Source organism: Microcebus murinus, chromosome 16 (assembly GCF_040939455.1).
Source record: "Microcebus murinus isolate Inina chromosome 16, M.murinus_Inina_mat1.0, whole genome shotgun sequence".
Classification (NCBI taxonomy): domain Eukaryota; kingdom Metazoa; phylum Chordata; class Mammalia; order Primates; family Cheirogaleidae; genus Microcebus; species Microcebus murinus.
Window position 1 is genome coordinate 17932486 of NC_134119.1, and position 21014 is coordinate 17953499.

Consider the following 21014-nt stretch of genomic DNA (forward strand, 5'->3'; position numbering starts at 1 on the left):
TGCTTTTAGGCTGAATCTGCAAACAAGACACCCAAATCACTAGCTAACAAGCGTCCTTATGAAAACAGAAACAATGTGAAACTGAAATGATTACTAAATGTAGATGTGGTTTTAAGTTATTCCAATTATTTGAAAAATCTATTAGTAAGTAGCTTATAGAGTGCTTCTTGCTTCAAAATGCAATAATTTTAGATGTGAAAGCTATCCATTCTGATGAAAATTCTGGACATTAACATTGAATAAAATATTTATTGTGATTTTTTCCCCTGTGACATAAGACTGTTTATTTTTCCTAGCTCTCCAAATGACACAGTTGCAGAACCTCTTTCAGCTGGTCTTGCCTGAAAATAATATAAAGATTAAAGATATTAGAAATAGATAGATACACACAGCCCTGATTAAACCCCTTAATGTTGTCTTAAATTTTTTTTTAAAAAAACTAGGTAGGTGCAGTGGCTCATGCCTGTAAACCTAGCACTTTAAGAGGTCAAGGTGGGAGGATTGCTTGAGGTTAATAGTTCAAGACCAGCCTGAGCAACATAGTGAGATCCCATCTCTAGAAAAAATTTTTAAAAATTGGCGGGGCATGATGCTGCTCCTATAGTCCAAGCTACTTATGAGGCTGAGGTGGGAGGATTGCTTGAGCCCAGGCATTTAAGATTGCAGTGAGTTCTGGTTGCACCAACTCACTCCAGCTTGTCTCTAAAAAATTTCAAAACTTAATAAACAATAATAAAAAAAACCCCACAGAAACATGAACCCACTAAGAAAAATGATCTGTCTTAATAATGTTACCTGTGAATCATGATATTTCCATCCTATCATGTAATAAATCTGATATGTGGCAGGTACTGAACCATCTTCATTTCTATACATTTCTATAAAGACAAACAATAATAGTTAAAGTCTAAAAATGCAAGTAGGAAAAAAATCTGCTCAATAAAATTCATGTCCTCCAAAGAGAAACAGGTTACTAGGATACCTGTAGGAATCTGACAACGCTTTACATGAAAAATTCTTAATACCAAGAGGCTGAATAGTAAGGAAATAAGAAATGCTGTCTGGAAAAAGACAGAGCTACAGGATCTGTGTTTTGAGAGGAAGGACAAGAAGTCTGATGGAGCCTTAATGGGAAAGGACTCTCATTAAGGGGAATGTTCAGGGAATCAACATGACACAGCACAGATTCTTCAGTAAGGCTCAGGTGGAAAGGAGGGGTCACAGCTCCCTTACCTCTGTACACTGCTGCAGCCGCCAGCATTGTGTCTCGATGCAGCAGGGCTTTTCTGTTCCAAGAGCAGTTACTCTCACCCATACCTAAAAATACACTACAGGCAGTTTGAGATAATACAGCAAGTACCCTCAGCAGCTCAGTATCACAGATTTAACCCCATCTCATCCAATAGTTCACCTGTTCCCATTCTCTAATAATCATGTAAACTAACCTAAATCTTGCTTCACTTTCAGATTACAGCTCGGCTTCTTAGTAATTCTGAAGCAAAATAACTTGAAGCTTCGTGGATACTAAGACAAGTGAAGTCTAATTTCAGAATGCAAGCCCCACAATGCTTTTCTTGCCAGCAGTGGTCTAAAGTAAGCCAGCTGGGCAAAAATCAAGGTGATTGGCTCCCCCAAGTGAGTTGTCAGTAGTTGGCAAGTGCCTTTCTAAGCCCCTTTAGCTGCTCCTTGGAGGAGGATAGGCCAGTGCCACAATGCCTCACTCCTTCTAAGCCATAAATGTAAGTGTGATTGTGAAATTTGGAAGAGGGCTTGGAGATTCATTAGATAAGTACCAAAGCTACTATATGTTCTCAGATTTTACAATATTTTACTACTTCCAGATTAGGAAAGAATTATGTGTATTATTTTCAGGGGTACTTCTTTTAATGTTTTAAAATTCATTTTTAGACTTCTTTCCTTCAAGTTGATGGTTAAAAGTTAGGATAAATATTATTCCACTGTTCAACACAAATTAATGTATATTTGATGTTTCTTTATGCACATACTTAAAATTACTTTGAAAAGGCACATTCCAGTCTGCTAAAAGAATTTCAAAAATAAAAATTCTTTATATGTATTCTCTGTATTAAAGTTTACTACATGATCAAGCATTAGTTTCTTAGTTTTACTCTTCTACTTTCACAAATTAAAAAACAAATATTAACTCTCTAATATCAGTACTCAACAGTTTAAATATAATAATCTACCAAGTTTTTAATAGCTTTATTAAAAACAACAAATTAGCAGCAATAACAAAACCTTTTTCTTCTCTTCAACCCCAAAAGTTCCTATTATTCCCTAAAATAATGACTCTCTGACACTAAAATCCATGGCCCCTATCCTGTGAGTATAACAGCCCCAATTCATGAGGAATAGACTCAAACTAGTAGATTAATCATCAAGAAAAAGGTGGATCATACTCTTCTGTCAGGAAGCAGGTGGGCAACCTCAAACCAAACACCTGAGGTCTCCAAGGTAGCCAGACTAGACGGTCTGTAAAAGTTTCTAGTGCTAATATGTTTTAGACTCACTACATAATCTAATTTAAAAACATTTTACATAGCAAGTATCAGCCACATCAAGTGATCAGAGGTAAATTGGGACTCACACTACAAGAGTCTGTTGCTGATAATTGGTGTGGTGCTTCCATTTGTGCTCAACTTCCTGCTGCCATGGCTTACTTATGCATTAGACACAGATTATACCAGTGGAAAACAAATTTAATTTTTTTTAATATAAATATATGATGTACTAGAAATTCTAAAATGCCTGCTTAACAAACAATATTAGGATATTTTAATTAAGATTAGTAGGTAAAATGCTCTGAAGGGCTGAGCTAGGTCAGCCATACAGAAATTTAAGAGCACTACTGTATGCACAGGTGGTAACTGGGCAACAGTCCACCTTTCCCTCACAGAGAAGTGCCCTGCCACACAGAACGTCCCTTCTCCTGTGGAAGCAGTGTGATGTGGTGGAAAGAGTCTGGACTCTGGGATCATAATCCCAGTTTTAGCTGTTACATGACCTGGGGCAAAATCCTCAAAACAGAATGATGATACTTCCTAATAGATTGTGGTAGACCTTTTCTAAAGACCACCTAGAAAAGTCTGGGACTTCAGGACTGGCTCTGGGCTTTGGGATAACAAAAAAAAAATCTGGCCAGCAGGTAACTATTTAAGACTCTCACAGTGTTTTTAAGGTTAAGTTCAACGGCTTAGTAAAAAAAAAACTCCTAATTTATTAATATTACAGTTTATTAGGAACAATACTGAGTATTGTCTAAAAAAAATAACTGAACTTACCTTAAAACCACTGTGAAAGCCTTGAAAATTTCTCATGCATTCGTCAGCTGATATGCAACTTGTTTTGTAAAATTAGGTCAACATTCTGGACTTTTTTTCCTGTGAATTAATAATAGCAGCTTAAATGAGACACACCACACCATCAGGCAAAAAGTATACTACAAATGTCAAATACCAAAAACAAATTTGAAAGTGACACAGTCTTCTAGTTGGCAAAAGCAGAACACTTGGAAGTCTCCCACGTTCTCCTCCCTCCTTCACTCATCTCACCTGCCTCTGACTTTTCCCGCGGTAGAGTGGTTGAGATTTCAGGACACAAATCAGGCTTCTTGACTAAATTTAAATCCTGGCTCTACCACTTACTAATTACATCATCTTGGACAATTTACTTAACTTCGCCCTGTGCCTCAGTTTCCTTCTACATAACAAGACAAATTAGCCATGCTAGCTCTAGTCTTACCTTCCTCTTCCTCATAAACTATGCCTCATAAACAATGCTGGAAGGTGAGATTTCTAACACACTAATCTATCTGATTGTCTCCCCTCGGTGCAAAATTCTTCCATAACACTAGAAAGCTCACCTCAAAAAACCCAGAAGCCTCTAATCCTGTCATTACCCATAATCTCTACATTCTACATACTCATACAATACTGAATTACTATACAGTTTCTTCATCAGCAGAGTGAAGGATGTGCATATCCACTTACGCCTCCATGATTTTACACTGGCCATTTCCTCAGTGTGGAATGTAATGCCCACTCCCGTAAACCTGAACCCTTCCTTCATTCTCCTAGCAAACTAATTTTAGCTTAGGTGCTGCCTCTTCTGCAAAAGTATCTCTGACTCTCTAAGCAGATGTAAGGGCTTTTTCTCTTGTGTTTCTCCATGTACTTTGAAAAACAACGATCTCATTCTACAGTTGAATACAAATATCTGTCTATCTTTGTGTGTCTCTTCCTCTCTACTAGAATAGAAGCTCCCTGAGACCAGAACTATATATTTACATCACTGGCTCAGTGGCTGGCACGTAGTAGATGCTCAATAAATAATAAGTGGATGAATATAAAATTAACCAGTTAATGTTTATATGTACTTTGTAAAATATTACATTGATATGTTATCTTTAAATAATTCCTCTTAATTCTCTTAAGGATAAGAGATATCAAAGACTAAAATGCATTTCTGTAAATGACTTTACAGTGAAAATGAAAAGCACTGGCAGAGCTTCTCAAAGGTAAAAATTAGGCAATAGTTCCCCAAAATATATGACCTATTTAAAACCCTTAGGGGAAGAGAGGTTATTAACTGGGATGGGGCATGAGGCAACCTTTTAGGGGCCTGGAAATGTTTTATAACTTGGTCAGGATGGTAGTTAATAGGTCTACTTTCTCATTTAATAGGGTCTCTTTTTCATTTCTTTCTTGAATCATGAGCACACCATTTATTATACAGCAGAAAAAAAAATAAATGCTGTATTTGAAACATATTTTTATCATTAGAGCCTGAATGAGAAATCAGCCCACCACCATCTCTCAGGCCGTTGGATAAAGGTGCTGGGGGCAGTGCTTGGGAAGGGAGTCATATTATTGATCCTCTGTCATCTTGGGCACACATGCTACAGGCTGCTAATCTGTATGAATGAAAAGTGACTACAACGATACATTTCAGCTACACATCTTTACCCTGTAAAGTTAACAGAAGTTTCATATATACTCAGAGGACACTGGACAATGGGCAAGACGAACTTTGTTAGAAATGGACAACTCCAAGAAGCAACAGGGTCAGTTAAGAGAACACCAGAGCAGGAGTCAACAAGGCAAGAGTTGGGCACCTAATTCTGCCACAAAGAGGCAAGTAGTTCTCTTTGGGCATAATCTTTCTCACATGTAATAACAGGAAAGTAAGGGCAGCAATGTTCGCAAAAAAACTGTTAAATCTGTAAATAAAGAGCAGACACTTACTTTTATAATCCTATATTTTAAATCATCTTAAAATTTTTCATGAGCCAGATTAAGGCTACTTGAACTTCACAGAACACACCTTTAACCCCTCCATCTTCCCCCATTGATCAAAACTATGACATCTGTGTAAAAAAACAAACAAAACTCACAAATTCTCACAAAGGAGGCAAGCTAAAGCTCTCTTTTGAGAATAATCATCACCCCAGCATCCCTTTCAAGTAACAGATGCTTACTTTTGCATTTGGAGTTGGATCTGTGTCCTTGGTACTCCTTAAAGCCTCTTACAGGCCGTTACTTCCCCAGCCTATCTAGCACCCTCACCCTGATGAGGCCCAGACCACTTGGCTGTTACCTTTCCCTACTCCTGGCTTGCTGTCAGACATCAGGCCAGTCACTCTTCTCCTTCACTGAAGGGTCTGGCACCTGGCCAGGTTTACCTTATATCCCCAGTTCTGCCACCACCCTGGGTGACTTTGATGTTAGTAACTATCAAGTTAGGATTTTTTAATTTCATCTCTAATGAACTTCTCCATCACTCCACCTTTGCCTCTGTGACATGTTCCAGGCCGAGTTATCACTTGTAACTGCTTTACTTCCCAAACCATCAAATATCCCATTTTCTGCTCATATCCTCCTATCCTTCCAGTATGTTCAGGTACTTCAACCATGACTATTCTCCGACCACCTTGGGATTGCCTGTGCATGGCTGCTCTACTTTCTCCCACTTAATTAGCTCATTCTTTTTTCCCCCACTTCCCTTTTTTTTTTTTCTGAGACAGAGTCTCATTTTGTTGCCCAGGCTAAAGTGAGTGCCATGGCATCAGCCTAGCTCACAGCAACCTCAAACTCCTGGGCTCAAGCAATCCTACTGCCTCAGCCTCCCGAGTAGCTGGGACTACAGGCATGTGCATCCATGCCCGGCTAATTTTTTCTATATATATTAGTTGGCCAATTAATTTCTTTCTATTTATAGTAGAGACAGGGTCTCGCTCTTGCTCAGGCTGGTTTCGAACTCCTGACCTCGAGCAATCTGCCAACCTCGGCCTCCCAGAGTGCTAGGATTATAGGAGTGAGCCACCGCACCTGGCCCCCACTTCCCTTTTATTCCAGCATAGATTCTTCCAATTACACTCTTAGAGCTATCTTTTGCCATTGTCTTTTTGTCACTTTCAAACTACCAAACTCCAATCAAACTAACCCAACTATCTGCTTTTTTGTGCCTGGCTTTGAGCTGTGAACTACTGTTGATATATCTTACCAACTCAAACGCACCATTCAAATTCTCTAACTTTTCCCTGGTCAATTCACTTTCCCATTCTCTACAATGACTAATTCAAACCATCTCCACTCAGTTCTCAAACCTCTGACCATATCATTCTCAGCATATGAAATTGCTTCCTGTTTGACAAAGAAAACAGATCCATGAGATGGGAACTTCTACTATCAAACATAAATATCTGCTCCATTGGCACTACTCTCCTCCCTTCCTTCTATAAATCTGCTTCTCCTCTTATCCAAGGTCAACCCCTCTGTTGGCCTCTACCTTCTGAGGTAACTGAATCATCAATTATTGCTTCTCTTTCTTCTAGAGTCACCCTTCTATGGAAACACTTGAATTCTCCCAGTCAGCAGTTATATAAATTCAAGTCCTAAGACAAAACAAAATATAAAACCTCATCCCATCTCTTATTCCTCTCCTCTCCTCTGACACCTGTAACCTTTCCATCTCTCCTCTCTTCTTCACAGCCAAACTTCTAGAGAGAACAGCATACATTTGCTATCTCACCTGCCACTTACTCTTTAACTTACTCCCAATATTCTCCTTCCCTCACTCCAACAAAAGAACTCTACCAAGGTCACCAATAATCTTCTGTTCCTAGAGCTAATGGACTTTCTGCTCAGTCTGTATGTGACTCTTGATGCTGCTGAGTGCCTTCTTTGTTTTGAAACACCATTCTCTTGGTTCAGGCAATTCTACACTTTTCTAACGTTTCTTCTGAACACCTGGCTGGCTATTCCTTTTCAGTCTCCTTGCAGGCTCACTCTTCTTCTAACCAGTCACTATACAGCAGGTTCCTAAAGGTTCAGGACTAAGCTACTTTCTTTGCTCACTCCAAGCTTTTGCCATAGGTAACTGTTTCAAACACCACCTATTCACAAATGACTCACAACCTTTTAACCAGGCCAGTAGCCTCCTCTGAGCTACATCCCCATATACCTAAATGTCTACTTGACATCTCCTCTTAGATATTCCAAAAGCACTTCAAACCCAGTGTATCCAAATGTGAACTCAAGAATTGTCCCTGCCCAAACTTGGTCGTCTTCTACTATTTCCTCTATCAATAAAGGACACCATATATCTGGTTATCTGAGTTAGAAACTCAGCAGTTACGTTTGCAATGTCTCTCTCCTTCATCTGCCAACATCTAATCCACCAGTAAGAACTATCAAATTTACCTCCTAAATATCTCTGGAATGCATTCACTTCTCTTCATCTCTACTGCCTCAGTCCAAGCGTCCTCAAACTACAGCCGGCGGGCCACATGCCACCCACCTAGGACATTTATCTGGCCCGCTGGGTGTTTTTGCTGCAGCTGCCTGTCCTGCTTAGCAGCCGACTCGCCCCGGGCCCACAGTGTGCACTCTCCAATGGTCTGAGGGACAGTGAACTGGTCCCGTTTAAAAGTTTGAGGACCCCTGCCTTAGTCCATACATCCTCAAGGGGCATTTTAAGATAAGGACAAACAATTGTAACAAGGCCAATAAGGGCCTGCTGTGTGATCCCTGACCCTCACTGATCCACCAATCTCATCATTTAACTTTCTTTCTTACTCCCTGTACTCCAGCCAAAATGTCCTTCTTTCAGTTCTTGCCATAGGCTTTTGCATATACTGTTCTCCTTGCCTGGGACTCACTTCCCTGCCCTTTCCACCTAATTAACTCATCTTTATTTTTTTTTTAGAGCACAGCTCAATTGTCACTTCCTCAGACAAGATTTCTTTGAGTCTGTCAGAGCAGGACCTATCCCCTTAACAAAAGCCCATTCCTGAACTAATCCAACTCTCCATTTTCTTGTGCCCGGACCTCAGCTGCCAACTGTGGCTAGAAGAAGTCTTTGATATGTTCTACCATCCTCAAATGCACTCTTTACAAAAGTCCCGCCATCCTTTTATAAGCAGTCATTGCACTATACACCTCTACTTCATAGCACTAACCATAATTCAGATTTAACACTTATCTTTGTGACAGCTGCCTGGTGTGTCTGCCTCTTCCATCTTATATCAAGTGCTCCATGAAGACTATCTGTCTTCTCCTCATCAATGGATCCTTAGAGCTTAGCCCCAGTGCCTGCCATAAAGTTGGCTCTCAAAACATGTCTCTCAAAGGAGTCTAAAAATTCTTTAAAGTGCCTTACCTTGTAAGTCTTCCATCAATTCAAACATTCCAGGATAGTTAACTTGAATTTCATCGGTGTCCTATTTAAAAAGAAAAAGGAATATTCACTTGACATTCATCATAAAAAAACCAGATTTGAAAAGGGATCATACAGATTATCTAGACCAAATCTCTCATGGTAAACAGGAAATCTTCCTTACAACATTCTTCACAGATGTCATCTGGTTTATGCTTGATTTATGAAGATCACAAATTGCTGATTAAATATTCTCCATTGTGAGAGAAATCTTCCTAAAACTCTTATCAATTGGTTCTAGTTCTCTCCTTGGGAACAACACAGCATTAAGTCTATGCTGTACTCTACAAGCCATTAACCTCTTCTCTAACTCTTTGAAAACTCTTCCAAGACACCATAGTTTCTTGGAGAGGAGAGCTAGTCTTCTAGACAAAATTATAGATCATGTTCTGGCTATACTTCCCTGGACACAGTTAATATCAATCCTTCTTAAAATGTGGCACCCAGAATCAAGTCAAATATGACCATCTTCCAAGATATTTTCATTTTACTTCTGGTAATGCAGCAAATCAAGCACTGGCTTGTTTGGGAAATGAGCACACTTCTGGCACATGCAGATTTATTTCTCAAATGAACTTCTGGGCAATGACTGCCCCTGCTTTCTGAAGCTTGAGGAGGGAGTTTACTTTTGGTACAGTGGCAGACACCACTGGTGCTCCTCAAATATCCAGGTGCTGGAATATCACAATATTTCCTAGCTTCAGATATTTCTTCTGGCCAAAAAAGAGGGGCAAGGTAGTAAAGAGCAGTGAGCCTTTTCCATCTTTGGCTGTGATGTCCTTAGAGGACACATGGCCAGACAGCAGAGCCACAAGATGGAGATGGGCTGTCCAACTGGCATGTGGTTGTAATGTGATAAAATTGTATTGTGTTAAACACTAAATATAGAAGTTTGTATTGGAAACTAACCCTAAAGAAATCTAAATGTCATTAATAGAGGACTGGTTAAATAAAGATTATCTATTCAATATATATATAAAATACTATATACCTGTTAAAAAAGAATGAAGTAGATATATGTCTAAAGGATAAAATCTCCAAGTTATTGACTGAAAGAAAAAAAAGCAAAGAAGTGCATATAGAAAAAGCAATAGAGTGTATATATTATTGCATGTGTGGGTTTAAATGACACAACTGCATTCTGGTATTGTGTGGGAAGGATGTACAGGATAGTTAACAAATCTTTAGGGAGAGGGACAGGATGTCAGAAGTCAGGAGGAGGAGACTTTTCACTTCACATTTTGCTCTGGATCTCATTCTCTCTATATATGCATTTTACTCCACTTTATTCTTTCTCTTTTTTTTAACACATGCATGGATCATGGTATGTGTATGCTTTTTAATAAGATCATCTCTGAGTAGTGAGATCATGATCATTTCACCTATATACTTTTCTACATTAACAAACTACAGTATTTTTAAAGAGATCCTAAGATTAAAAACAAAATTCCAGGCTGTTACCTAGCCATTAAGCAATATCCTTTGAAAACAATTCTTCGATGAAACTAAGTAAAAGCACTATCTCTATCTTAATCAAAAGAGTACCACAATACCTTTGTCAAAGGTCTTATTCGAATTAAGATGGACTGTATCTGTACCATTGTCTTTAATGTACTAGTCTGGCAGTTTTATTCTACAAGGAAATGAGCCTCATTTAGAATGCCAATTAACTCTGAAAATAATCCACTAAGAGGATCATATAAATGTAAATACAACTATATTATATTGACTTGATTTCACTTTAAAAATAAAAGTCCATTGTAGTGTGAAAGTAATATATCTAATACATACAACATAAACATGAATAATTGATTACATAAATGTTTTTATAGATGGGAATATTTAGAAAAGGAATTAGTAAACAATATTAATATACCACTTCAGAAACAGTAGTGTATATATGCCTCAAAGGATAAACTTAATGATTCAAGGAACAAATTCTTATAGCTTTATTATTAAGTAAGCAACTCCCTAATTCCATAAACTGCATAGAAGATTCTACACCAATATTTCTATATTATGTTAATGTCTGAGTCATTCATCTCACTTTTAGAGAATATGGAAGGTATTCCAAATTAGATTTCCCAATTAACAGAAACGTAGGCTTTTAAATGCTATACCATCAAGTTAAACACTTTCAGTAGAAATTATTTCTAAAATGCATACTACATTACAACTGTAGAAAACCACTGTGGTTAACACAATTTAACTTTCCTCTTATACTTTTTAGAGGCTGTGCATTCCCAGAGATTCTTTTTTCACCTAAATTAGAGGTTTGTAACACAGCAATGTGGGAGACAATTCTTAATAAGGGTGGACTATAAAGGGAATTTTTTCCATATTATGAGTAAACTAAGTATTAGAGATGAAGTCTTTAAACCAGTGGTTTCTAATCTACTTTCAGTCACAAGATCTGATAAACCATGGGTTCTTTTCTCCATATATGAACAAAAAAACCAATTTTGCACAAAATGTCCCAGTGTTATTATACATATGAATGTGTCTATCTATAGTACAGTAAAGTAGTTCTTGTTTTACAAAAATCTGGAATATTACACACCAAATTGATAATAGTAGTTACCTTCAGGGTAGCAATTCTCAAAGTGTGCTTTGGAGATTCTTGGGGTCCCTAATATCATTTTGAGGGTCCATGAAGTCAAAACCATTTTCATACTAATACTAAGATGTTATTTGCCTTTTTGACCTCGTATTCTACAATGAGATTTTTCATAAGCTACATGACATGTGGTAATAGCAACAGATTTGAACACAGAAGCAGACATGAGAACCTAGCTTTCTTACTAGAGCATACATTAAAGAAATTTGTAAAAATGTCAAACGATAACTATTCTTCCCTCTCCGTTTTGTTTTGGAAAATATAGTTCTTTTTCATAAAAAACAGGTTATATATGTCAACAAGGAATAGGTATTGATAGTTTTAAATAAATTAACAGTAAATAAATTCAACTTTAATTTCTAATACGGTTAATATTGATAGATGTAACTCACATAAACAAAAACCCTTTAAGGTCCTCAAAAGTTTTTAAGTGTGTAGAGTGTCCTGAGACTAAAATTTGAAGAACTACTGCTCTCCAGAGAGTGCTGAAAGTTTTGTGGTTAAGGGAGAATGATAGGATTTCACTTTATCTGTATAGTTTAATATTTACAACCAAAATATATTTATGTATTACTTATATAATTAAAGTATATTTCAAAATAGTGACCCCTCAACATATTATACAATTGTCTGTATTAACAATGTTTGTTTTCATTACAAAGCTCATGTGAAGCAGTTTTTTGATTTCCAGCTGCTCTCCATTGCAGAATGCAGTTTCTATTGACTCGGGCCATTAAAAGTTTACATAAAGGTCAAGCCTAGACATAGGTGTAAATCTTGAGGGCTGTCTTCATTTCTCAGCCTAGCCTTCCAGCCTGTTATTTCTTCCCTTCCATTCCCTTCCCTTCCTTTCCAACATTAGGGGGCCTGCTGGTCTACACCCCTTTGCTTTCTATCAGAACAAGGAAGGATATGACAATCTATTTTTGTATGGTTGATTTTATGAAACATATTTACACTAAATAACTTCAAACAGTTATTTTAATTTTAAGCCTACAATCTCTAATTATGCAATGAACAGCTTTCTTCAAGAAATTCCTCTTTCTTCTAATCAGGTTTAGGAATATTTCTAGGCCTGAGGGGCTTGGAAACTCATTGTAAGTTTACTCAACTGATCTCTGCAGAGACTAATAACGTCTTTTAGAATGTTATTGGTGCGAGTGGAAGAGGGCAATCATGGTTTTTTCAGATAACTGTCTCTTGGAAGCCTAGTCCTGGGGAACTGCTAGCAGTAGAAGGATGGAGAAAAAGGAAGGCAGGAGCTAATATTTACTGAGTATCTACCATGGTCCAGGCACTTCAAACCTTTTATCTTATTTCTCACCTAAGGTAACTAACACATGCTCATTTCTGAAAGAAAGAAATGCTCAAAAAGGTGAAGTAAATTACCCAAATTGCTCTAGCTAGTAAAGGGGTAGGTAAGGATACAAGTTACTCCAATTGGACACTAATGCCCTATCCCATCACTGTACCATGCTGACTTCATGGTTCTTCTGCCCTGACTGCCTATGGATCTTCTTCTAAGCCCTAATGGAGTGGATCACCTGGTTCTACCTTCTCTAACCTTGATCTAACCCTAGGCTTTGAGAATTTGCATTCTGTCATTTCTGTTTCATATGGCATTGTTTCAAATGAGGGCTGGTGGTGGTAGTAACACTATAAATGCCTCTGTATATCCCCTTTTATTCTATCATCTGGAACATTCTAACTCCCATATTACACCTAACTCTGGATTGGAGGATTCTGATGGAGTAGTATGTTTAGAAAACTATCCTTGTTAACTATGGTATATTTTTTGAGCTACTTTTTCAGGTAACAAATACTAAAAATTTCTATATTCCTACCTTGTGTCAATGATGTATTTATATAAACTAAACATGTTAAATAATAGCTTTTCCCTTAAAAAAGAAAAAAGAGAGAAAGTACCAAATCTTTCCACAAAACCATGAATATGTACAGTTTTCTATCTTTACAATGAAAAGAAGTTGTTTCTGAACTGTGTAATTAATGGGTTACTTGATTCTCTAGATAGTTACCACAGTCAGAGTATTAAAGCCAGCTCTCCCAAGTAGATGTCCGAGGTCATTGATAGCAGTGAAAGGAGAAACGTGTGGAGAAAATCCTCCTTCCCTTTCTGTTTCTGCTAACTGTAAGGAACACCGAAGCTCATAGAGTGTGTCGCCTCCAAACATTGCGCCAATAAATACTCCATCTGGTTTTAAAACATAATGAATCTGTAATAAATATAAGACAACAAAACCATTCAAAAATGTAAACATATAAATGTTAAAAAGAATAAATACATAGTGTCTACATTAACATTTTATGACTACATTCTTATTTTGCCAAACTAATAATCAGATAATTTAGTAAATAACATCTAAGGCAACCAACTGTCAAAAGGTCATTGCTGCATAATGTAGTTACAAAGATAGAACTATACATTCACTAATAATATTAATATCTATAAAATACATTGTATACTTTCAAATATTCTAATAGACAAAACTTAGTTTTTTTTTTTAAAGAGACAAGGTCACACTGTGTCGCCCAGACTGGAGTGCAGTGGCACAATCATAGCTCATTGCAGACTCAAACTCCTAGCCTCAAGGGATCCTCCTCCCTTAGCTGCCCACGTAGCTGGACTATAGGCGTGTGCCACCAGGCATGGCTAATTTTTCTTCTTCTTTTTAGAGAGAGATACAGGGTATCACTATGTTACCCAGGCTGGTCTCAAACTCCTGGCCTCCAGGAGTGATCCTCCCACCTTGGCCTCCCAAAGTGATGGGATTACAGGTGTGAGCCACTGTACCTGGGCACTTTTATAATCAGAAAAACACTGAAAGGAAAAAAAACCAAAAACTTTTAAGCATGGTAGATTGCACACACACACACACACACACACACACACACACAAATCACAACCTCCCTATATGGAATGTCATTTAAAATGTCATTTTCTAACAACTTCCATCAACAGATGAAGTCTATTTCCTCTCTCCTTGAATGTGGACTGCCCTTGTGGCTTGCTTTGGCCAAAAGAATGTAGTGAAAGTGACAGTGTGCAACTTTCAAGTCTAGGTCTCAAATGGTTTTGCATGCTTTCACCTGCTCTCTTGGAGCCCTGCCTGGCCACCATGTTGTAGACAAGCCTGAGCTAGTCTGGTAGAGGATGAGAGATGTGGAGCAGAGACAAGACAGCTGTGCCTACTGAGCCCATCCTAGGCCAGCCAGCTCCCAGACAATCTGGCAGCTGATCAGACACACTGGTGAGCCAAGCCAGCCCCAGAAGATTTCCTGACCAAAGCCGGTCCAAACTGTCAGCCCACAAAATCATGAGCTAAATTGTCCTTATTTTAAGCCACTAAATTGGGGTGGCTTATTACGCAGAAAAAGCTAATCTATAAAGAAATCATTATGATTCACAGCATTAACCTAGTAACATATTAGTTTTCTTTAAAAAGAAGTAATTTATTTTCCAGCTTTAAAACAAAAACAAGTTTTAATTGATAACTTAAGCAAAACCATGGTCAGAGTCAATTCCAGAATCAGAAATTTTGTTCATGACTCTTAGACTACAATCCATAACTACTTTTGACTCTGACTACTCTCACCAATGAGCACCAATATAGGAAAGGATGGATTCTGAAGTAAACCAGAACCCAAATCACAGTAGGTTCTTCTATCAAAGCATTGTCTTAAATGTATATTTAATATATTATGAAGCAATTAAAAGCAATATTAAGCCAACCATCTGTAAAAACTATGGTTTCTTCCTTTCTGCCCCTTTAGTGTTACCTTCTTCTCGTCACCAAGCTCTAGCTTATTGACTCCCATGATTTCACAAGGTCCATTTTCCAATCTGTCTTCAGCCTGGCTATCTTCCCAGAACTCTAAACTCATCTTCAATGGCCTATCCCCTGGATATTTGTCTCTGGGCAAAATCACCACACCCACTATCCAAGACCCCCATGAGCAAAACACCTACTTTCAAATCAACTGCCCTGCCTGTAATTCTAGCACTCTGGGAGTCTGTAAGCAGGAGGATTGCTTGAGCTCAGGAGTTTGAGACCAGCCTGAGCAAGAGCAAGACCCTGTCTTTATTAAAAATAGAAAAAAGCCCAAATTAGCCAGGCAACTAAAAATGGAAAAAATTGGCTGGCGTGGTGGCTTGCACCATAATAGCAGCTACTGGGGAGGCTGAGGCAGGAGATCACTTGAGTGTAGAAGTTTGAGGTTGCTATAAGCTAGGCTGACGCCACAGCACTCTAGCCTCGACTAGAGTGATACTTTGTCTCAAAAAAACCTAAAAAACAAACAAACAAAAACTACCCTTTCCTATTGCCATATTTCTGTTAATTACCATTTTCTACTCCCTTTATCTGATCATTATCATTCTTTCCCCTACTAATTACTCCCCAGGCATCCCGACTCAAAATTTTAAAGTGAGCTTTGACTACTCCCTCTCTTTAATCTTCAGATCTAACCAGCCACCAAACTATTAATTCTTCCTTTGCAGAGTCCTAAATACCTCTACTTTCCTTTTATCTCCTGGCATTGCCACCTAGGTGCAGTATATCTCATACCTAGACCCCTGAAATAGTCTCCCTTCAATTTAACCAACTTCTCCAGGCATCAGTTTTCTAATCAGCACAATATATATATCTTGCAGGTTTATTTAACACACATATAAAATAGAGCACGGTAACTAGAAAACTGCTTAGATATGGCAGCTATTATCCTGCCCACCAGCTTTTTAATCATGTCACTTTCCTCTTCAAAGTTTCCCAGTGGCTCTGAATTGCAAATAAACTCCAAATTTCTTAACCTAGCACTCAAATCCTCCTAAATCTGTTTCCAATACTGTATACCTCATCTTCCAGGAATCCTCCCAACAGGTTTTCTCTCTTCTTTCAAGCTAATGAGGCTCTTGTACCTCCTCACTTATCTTGTGATTCTGCCTTCCTGGAATGCCTTCCCAATCCAAATCTTACCTACTCTCTAAGGCCCTGTTCAAGTACTTCCCTCTTGAAGCTTTTCTAGATCACTCCAAGTCATAGTGATCTCTTTCCCTTCTTTGAACACATGCTTTTTATCTACAAGTTCACTGATAACTGTCAATCAACAAAAATTTACCTAGCATCTTCTGAGTATATGGGATGGAGAAGATACAAGTATAAATAAATAGGTTTCTACCCACAAAAAGTTTATAGGCAATTACAGGAAAGAAGAAATCTACACAGAAAATATCTTAACAATATCAATGTTATTTTGCACAGTTACTAAGCTTTTCATATGTTTAAAATTTATATTAGATATCTTAATAAGGAGAGGAGAGTCAGCGAATGTACTTAACATATTAATGTACTTCTTAATATGCCAAATGGCACCAGGTACACCTGGCCCACAGAAGATATTACTTGATTTGATTCCATTCTCCAATTGTCAGACCCATAAGAAAATAGTTTGTAAAAACAGAAACATCTTTAAGTTCCTAATAATAAAAAAAGCCCATAGGATAGTCAAATTAATACAAGTTTTCTTACCTGTTCAAGTGCTCTAGGAAGGTCATTTACCCAGTGCAAACTAAAATATGAAAACACATATTTATTTTAGCTTAATTAGTATAATTAGTATTATTATCAATAATGATGAGCCTCAAAAAAGGTGTTAATTTTGAAGTTTGAAATCACATATCAAAATTCACTGAGTGTTTTCATGAAAAGTTTTAAAATGATAAATATTTGTAGGGGGAAAACCTTTTCTGTCACACTAGAAAATTTCCCATGTCAATATATTACTTTGCTTAAACAAAAATATCTGATATAATTATCTGTATTTTATTATGTTTTATTATCAGTGATCATTCTTCATCACTGAATAATGTAAAAGTCATTTCTATTCAGGCATTTTATCTAAACAGTGCCATTATGACACCTTATTGGTAGAGAGTAGTAAAAATAAGCACTTGATAACATGTTCAAAGAAACTCATCAATTAAATCAAATAATTAAGCTAGAGAAATACAGTATTCTTAGTCATACTTTCCTAGAAAAAAATGAAATTCATCCACAGACCTAAAATTTTCCCAAGGCAAATGATGTTATTCACCAAAAGCTTAATTCTGTGAGTTTTCTGATAAATAACATCTTACTTTTTTCATTTTAAAAACTGTATTATTATTATTTTTTAGAGCAGTGTTAGGTTCACAGCAAAATTGAAAGGAAGGTACAGAGATTTCCCACATATCGTTTTCCCCACACATGCACAGCCTCTCCCATTACCGACATCCCTCACCAGAGTGGTACATTTGTACAACTGATGAAGCTACACTAACACATCATTATCATCCCAAATCCAGTTTACACAGGGGTTCACTCTTGGTGTTGTATATTCTACAGGTATGGACAACTGTATACTATGTACCCACTATTATAGTAGTATCATACAGAGTAGCTATACTGCCCTAAAAACCCTCTGTACGTACCCCAATCCTGGCAAATCATTGATCTTTACTGTCTCCAGAGTTTTGTCTTTTTCAGAATGTCACAGGGTTGAAATCATGCAATGTGTAGCTTTTTCACATTAGCTTCTTTCATTTGGTATACATTTAAGTTTCCTCCATATCTTTTCATGCCTTGATAGCGTATTTCCTTTTAGCACTGAATAATATTCCATTGTTCAGAAACACCATAGTTTATCCATTTACCTACTTGAAGGACATCTTGGTTGCTTCCAAGCTTTGGCAATCATGAATAAAGCCGCTATAAACATGCATGCGCAGGTTTTTGTGTGAACACGTTTTCATCTCCTTCTGGTGCATGATTGCTGAATAATATAGTAAAAGTATGTTTGGTTTTTTAGGAAACTGCCAAACTATCTTCCAAAGTGTCTGTGCCATTTTGCATTCTCACCAGCAATGAATGACAGTTCTCATTGCTCCGCATCCTTGCCACCATTTGGGGTTGTCAGTGCTCTGGATTTTGGCCATTCTAACAGGTGTGTAGTATGCCCCACATTTTTAAGGTGATAAAAAAAAAAAACAAAAAAAAGAGCTCTATGTATTTAATAAAGCTCTTTACTTTTCTTTTGAGTCTATTTACTGTCTCCCAAAGTATAGTTTAGTGACAGCAAAAAATATATTCTCCGTCTCTGTAGAGTACAATCACACTTTCCTGGAAGAGTTGGCACCTCTTATGCTGAGTTCCAGGACAGAACTGACTACCCATTTTCAAACCATATGCTCACATTTACCTTTCCTAATGCTTTCCGACAATTACTAGACACCTAAAAAACTAAGGAAGTAAGCTCTATTATAAGTTCTATTATAGGGAAATTGAAAGAACGGAATTAGTTACCTGCAAATATCAAGCAAATAAGCTAATGTTAAAACTTGAGTCCTTACTCCCTATCCAGGGCTCTTTCCCCTAGACCAAGGCCCTGTACATTTTTCATTTCGTGACAGAATGTAAGTATTTTCTAAATTTGTTCAGCACATCTAAAAAAGCAGGAAAGAAATTACAAACTCGCTGAAGAAAACATCAAGGGTGACCAGCTGTCCCAGTTTGCTTGGGATGGAGGAGTTTCCCAGGACATTGGATTTTTAGTGCCCAAAGTGGCAAAGTCCTGAGAAAACCATGATGATTGATTGTTTGCTCTAAAAACAGCTGTCAAAAGGATTAAATTGGAGATGGAGAGCATCCGTGTTTAATCTTTGAAAGAAAATCTATTTGACTGTAAGAAGACAGGAGAAATAAGATACTACAGAGAAATACCACAGAGAATATGTTTTTTCTGTTAGACTCTGAGTTCTTTGAGGACAGGATTCCTGTCTGAATTCATTTTTATATTCCCCCAAAGCATCTAGCTCAGTGCATTGTATATTGTAACCTATTCAATAAATATTTACAATACATATTTGTGTAATAAATGTAGAAGAACACGGTAGAAAACATAAAGGGAAAAAAGTAACCTTGAGGATTATATTTCTGTTCACAGAAATAAATTAAAGTTGAAGGAAATACTAGCTTTCCCATATTTGCTTGAATGAGTTATGATAAGGGCAATCTAACATTTGAATACTAGAGCCAGTATACTCTTTTACTCTTGCCCCCATCAATAGCAATTCCAAAATATTAAGTTGCATAAGGGATGAAACCTCTTCTATCTCAGATGAAATTTTAACAAGTTGTAGAAAGTTGGGGGGAAAAATGAGGTACTAAATCATATTATTTACACCAGGGAGCATAGAATAACTCTTCACCATAGAAATCTTATGGTTTATAAACCAAGATGACTGGTTTATGATTTTTAAAAAGTTATTAAGAATTTATTCCATTATCTATTTTCTTTATCATGTAATAGTAAAACTTTATGGCATAAATTATCTATTTATAGCATATATATTTTTTAAAAGTACAAATGGATTACCAACCTTAAACTGCTAACCACCAGATCAAATGTATTTTCTTGGAAGGGAAGGAACTCTTCATCAGCTAAAACACTGACAGTAGGAATTTCTGTTTTTAAGGAATTTTTCTAATGGTAAAAAATAAAAGATCAAAATCACATTTACACAGAATCTCAATTACTAACACGGTCATTGTTAAACTGAAGTTAATGTTACATTTACTTGGCAGTTTCTACTCCTCCCCCAAGAGGTGGCACAAAGAAGGCACTAAAAAAACATTTTTTAAATGACTCTTAAGATCACCCAGTAGAATGGACTAGCTAGTTGGAAAAACATAAACAGGATACCCATCTCACATCCAAACAAATCTCACAAGGCTGGACGTTTCAGTGGAATAATTGAAGAATTAGAGGAAAATATCAGTGAACATTTTTATAGACAAAAAAGCCTACACAGACCTGACTGAAAAGCCAGAAAATGTAAAGGAGGAAAAGATTGATATATCTGATGATAAACTAATAAACATTTAAAAAGCAATAAACAAAGTAAACAACGGGAGAAATTATTTACAACATATATGATGAAGGATTAATAGTCCTAAAAAACAAGCTCTTACAAATCACCTAGAATAAGAACACAAAATGGCTATAAGTAGATAAAGTATGAGATACAGGTGCGTCACAAAATTATTTAAAAATTCACAAGTTAAGAAATACCAATAGCCAAGTTGTTTTGCATAACTATGTTCATTGTGATGTTTGTTATTGAGAAACTAGAAACATAGCTGCCCTTCAACAGAAAGTTAGCTAAATAAACCATAGACTATTCATGTATTAGAATACCATGTAACCATCTAAATAGATGGTACACACATAAACAGTATTCATTGACATAAGAAAATGACATTCTCTGAGAAATATGAAATGTTAGCATAATGCCGTTCATATAAAATTGTGTAGGGGAGACAGGTATAAGTCTGCAAAGGTGGAGACCAAATGTCACCATTGGTTGCTGCCTCAGTGGTGGGACTAGGGGTGATTTTTCCTTTCTCTTTTGTATTTCCTGTATTGTATAATTCTTCTTCATATGTGTTATATTTGTAATAAAAAATAAAGCTATTTTCATTTTTTTTAATTTTAATAATTTATTTTTTTATTTTTTTATAGAGACAGAGTCTCACTATGTTACACAGGCTGCTCTCGAACTCCTCCTGGCTTCAACTGATCCTCCTGCCTCGGCATCCCAAAATGC

At 37.0% G+C, this 21014-nt stretch overlaps 1 protein-coding gene across 4 annotated transcripts in view; it reads right to left on the reverse strand.

The window, feature by feature from the left end:
* Positions 1-229: 229 nt before the first annotated feature.
* Positions 230-21014, reverse strand: part of NDUFAF5 (NADH:ubiquinone oxidoreductase complex assembly factor 5) — a 31629-nt gene continuing 10844 nt past the window's right edge. Inside the window, exons 5-11 of one of the 4 annotated variants that reach the window (XM_012780838.3) lie at positions 19788-19891; positions 16900-16939; positions 13390-13587; positions 8680-8740; positions 1234-1317; positions 796-878; positions 230-341 (exon numbers count right to left, since the gene is read on the reverse strand). In XM_012780838.3, coding sequence (XP_012636292.1) covers positions 249-341; positions 796-878; positions 1234-1317; positions 8680-8740; positions 13390-13587; positions 16900-16939; positions 19788-19891 — 663 coding nt within the window. In that variant the 3' untranslated portion in view covers positions 230-248. Of the gene's footprint in view, positions 342-795; positions 879-1233; positions 1329-3302; positions 3402-8679; positions 8741-13389; positions 13588-16899; positions 16940-19787; positions 19892-21014 lie in introns of those variants that run through there. The other 3 variants (XM_076010921.1, XM_076010919.1, XM_076010920.1) reach the window with 3 other exon arrangements.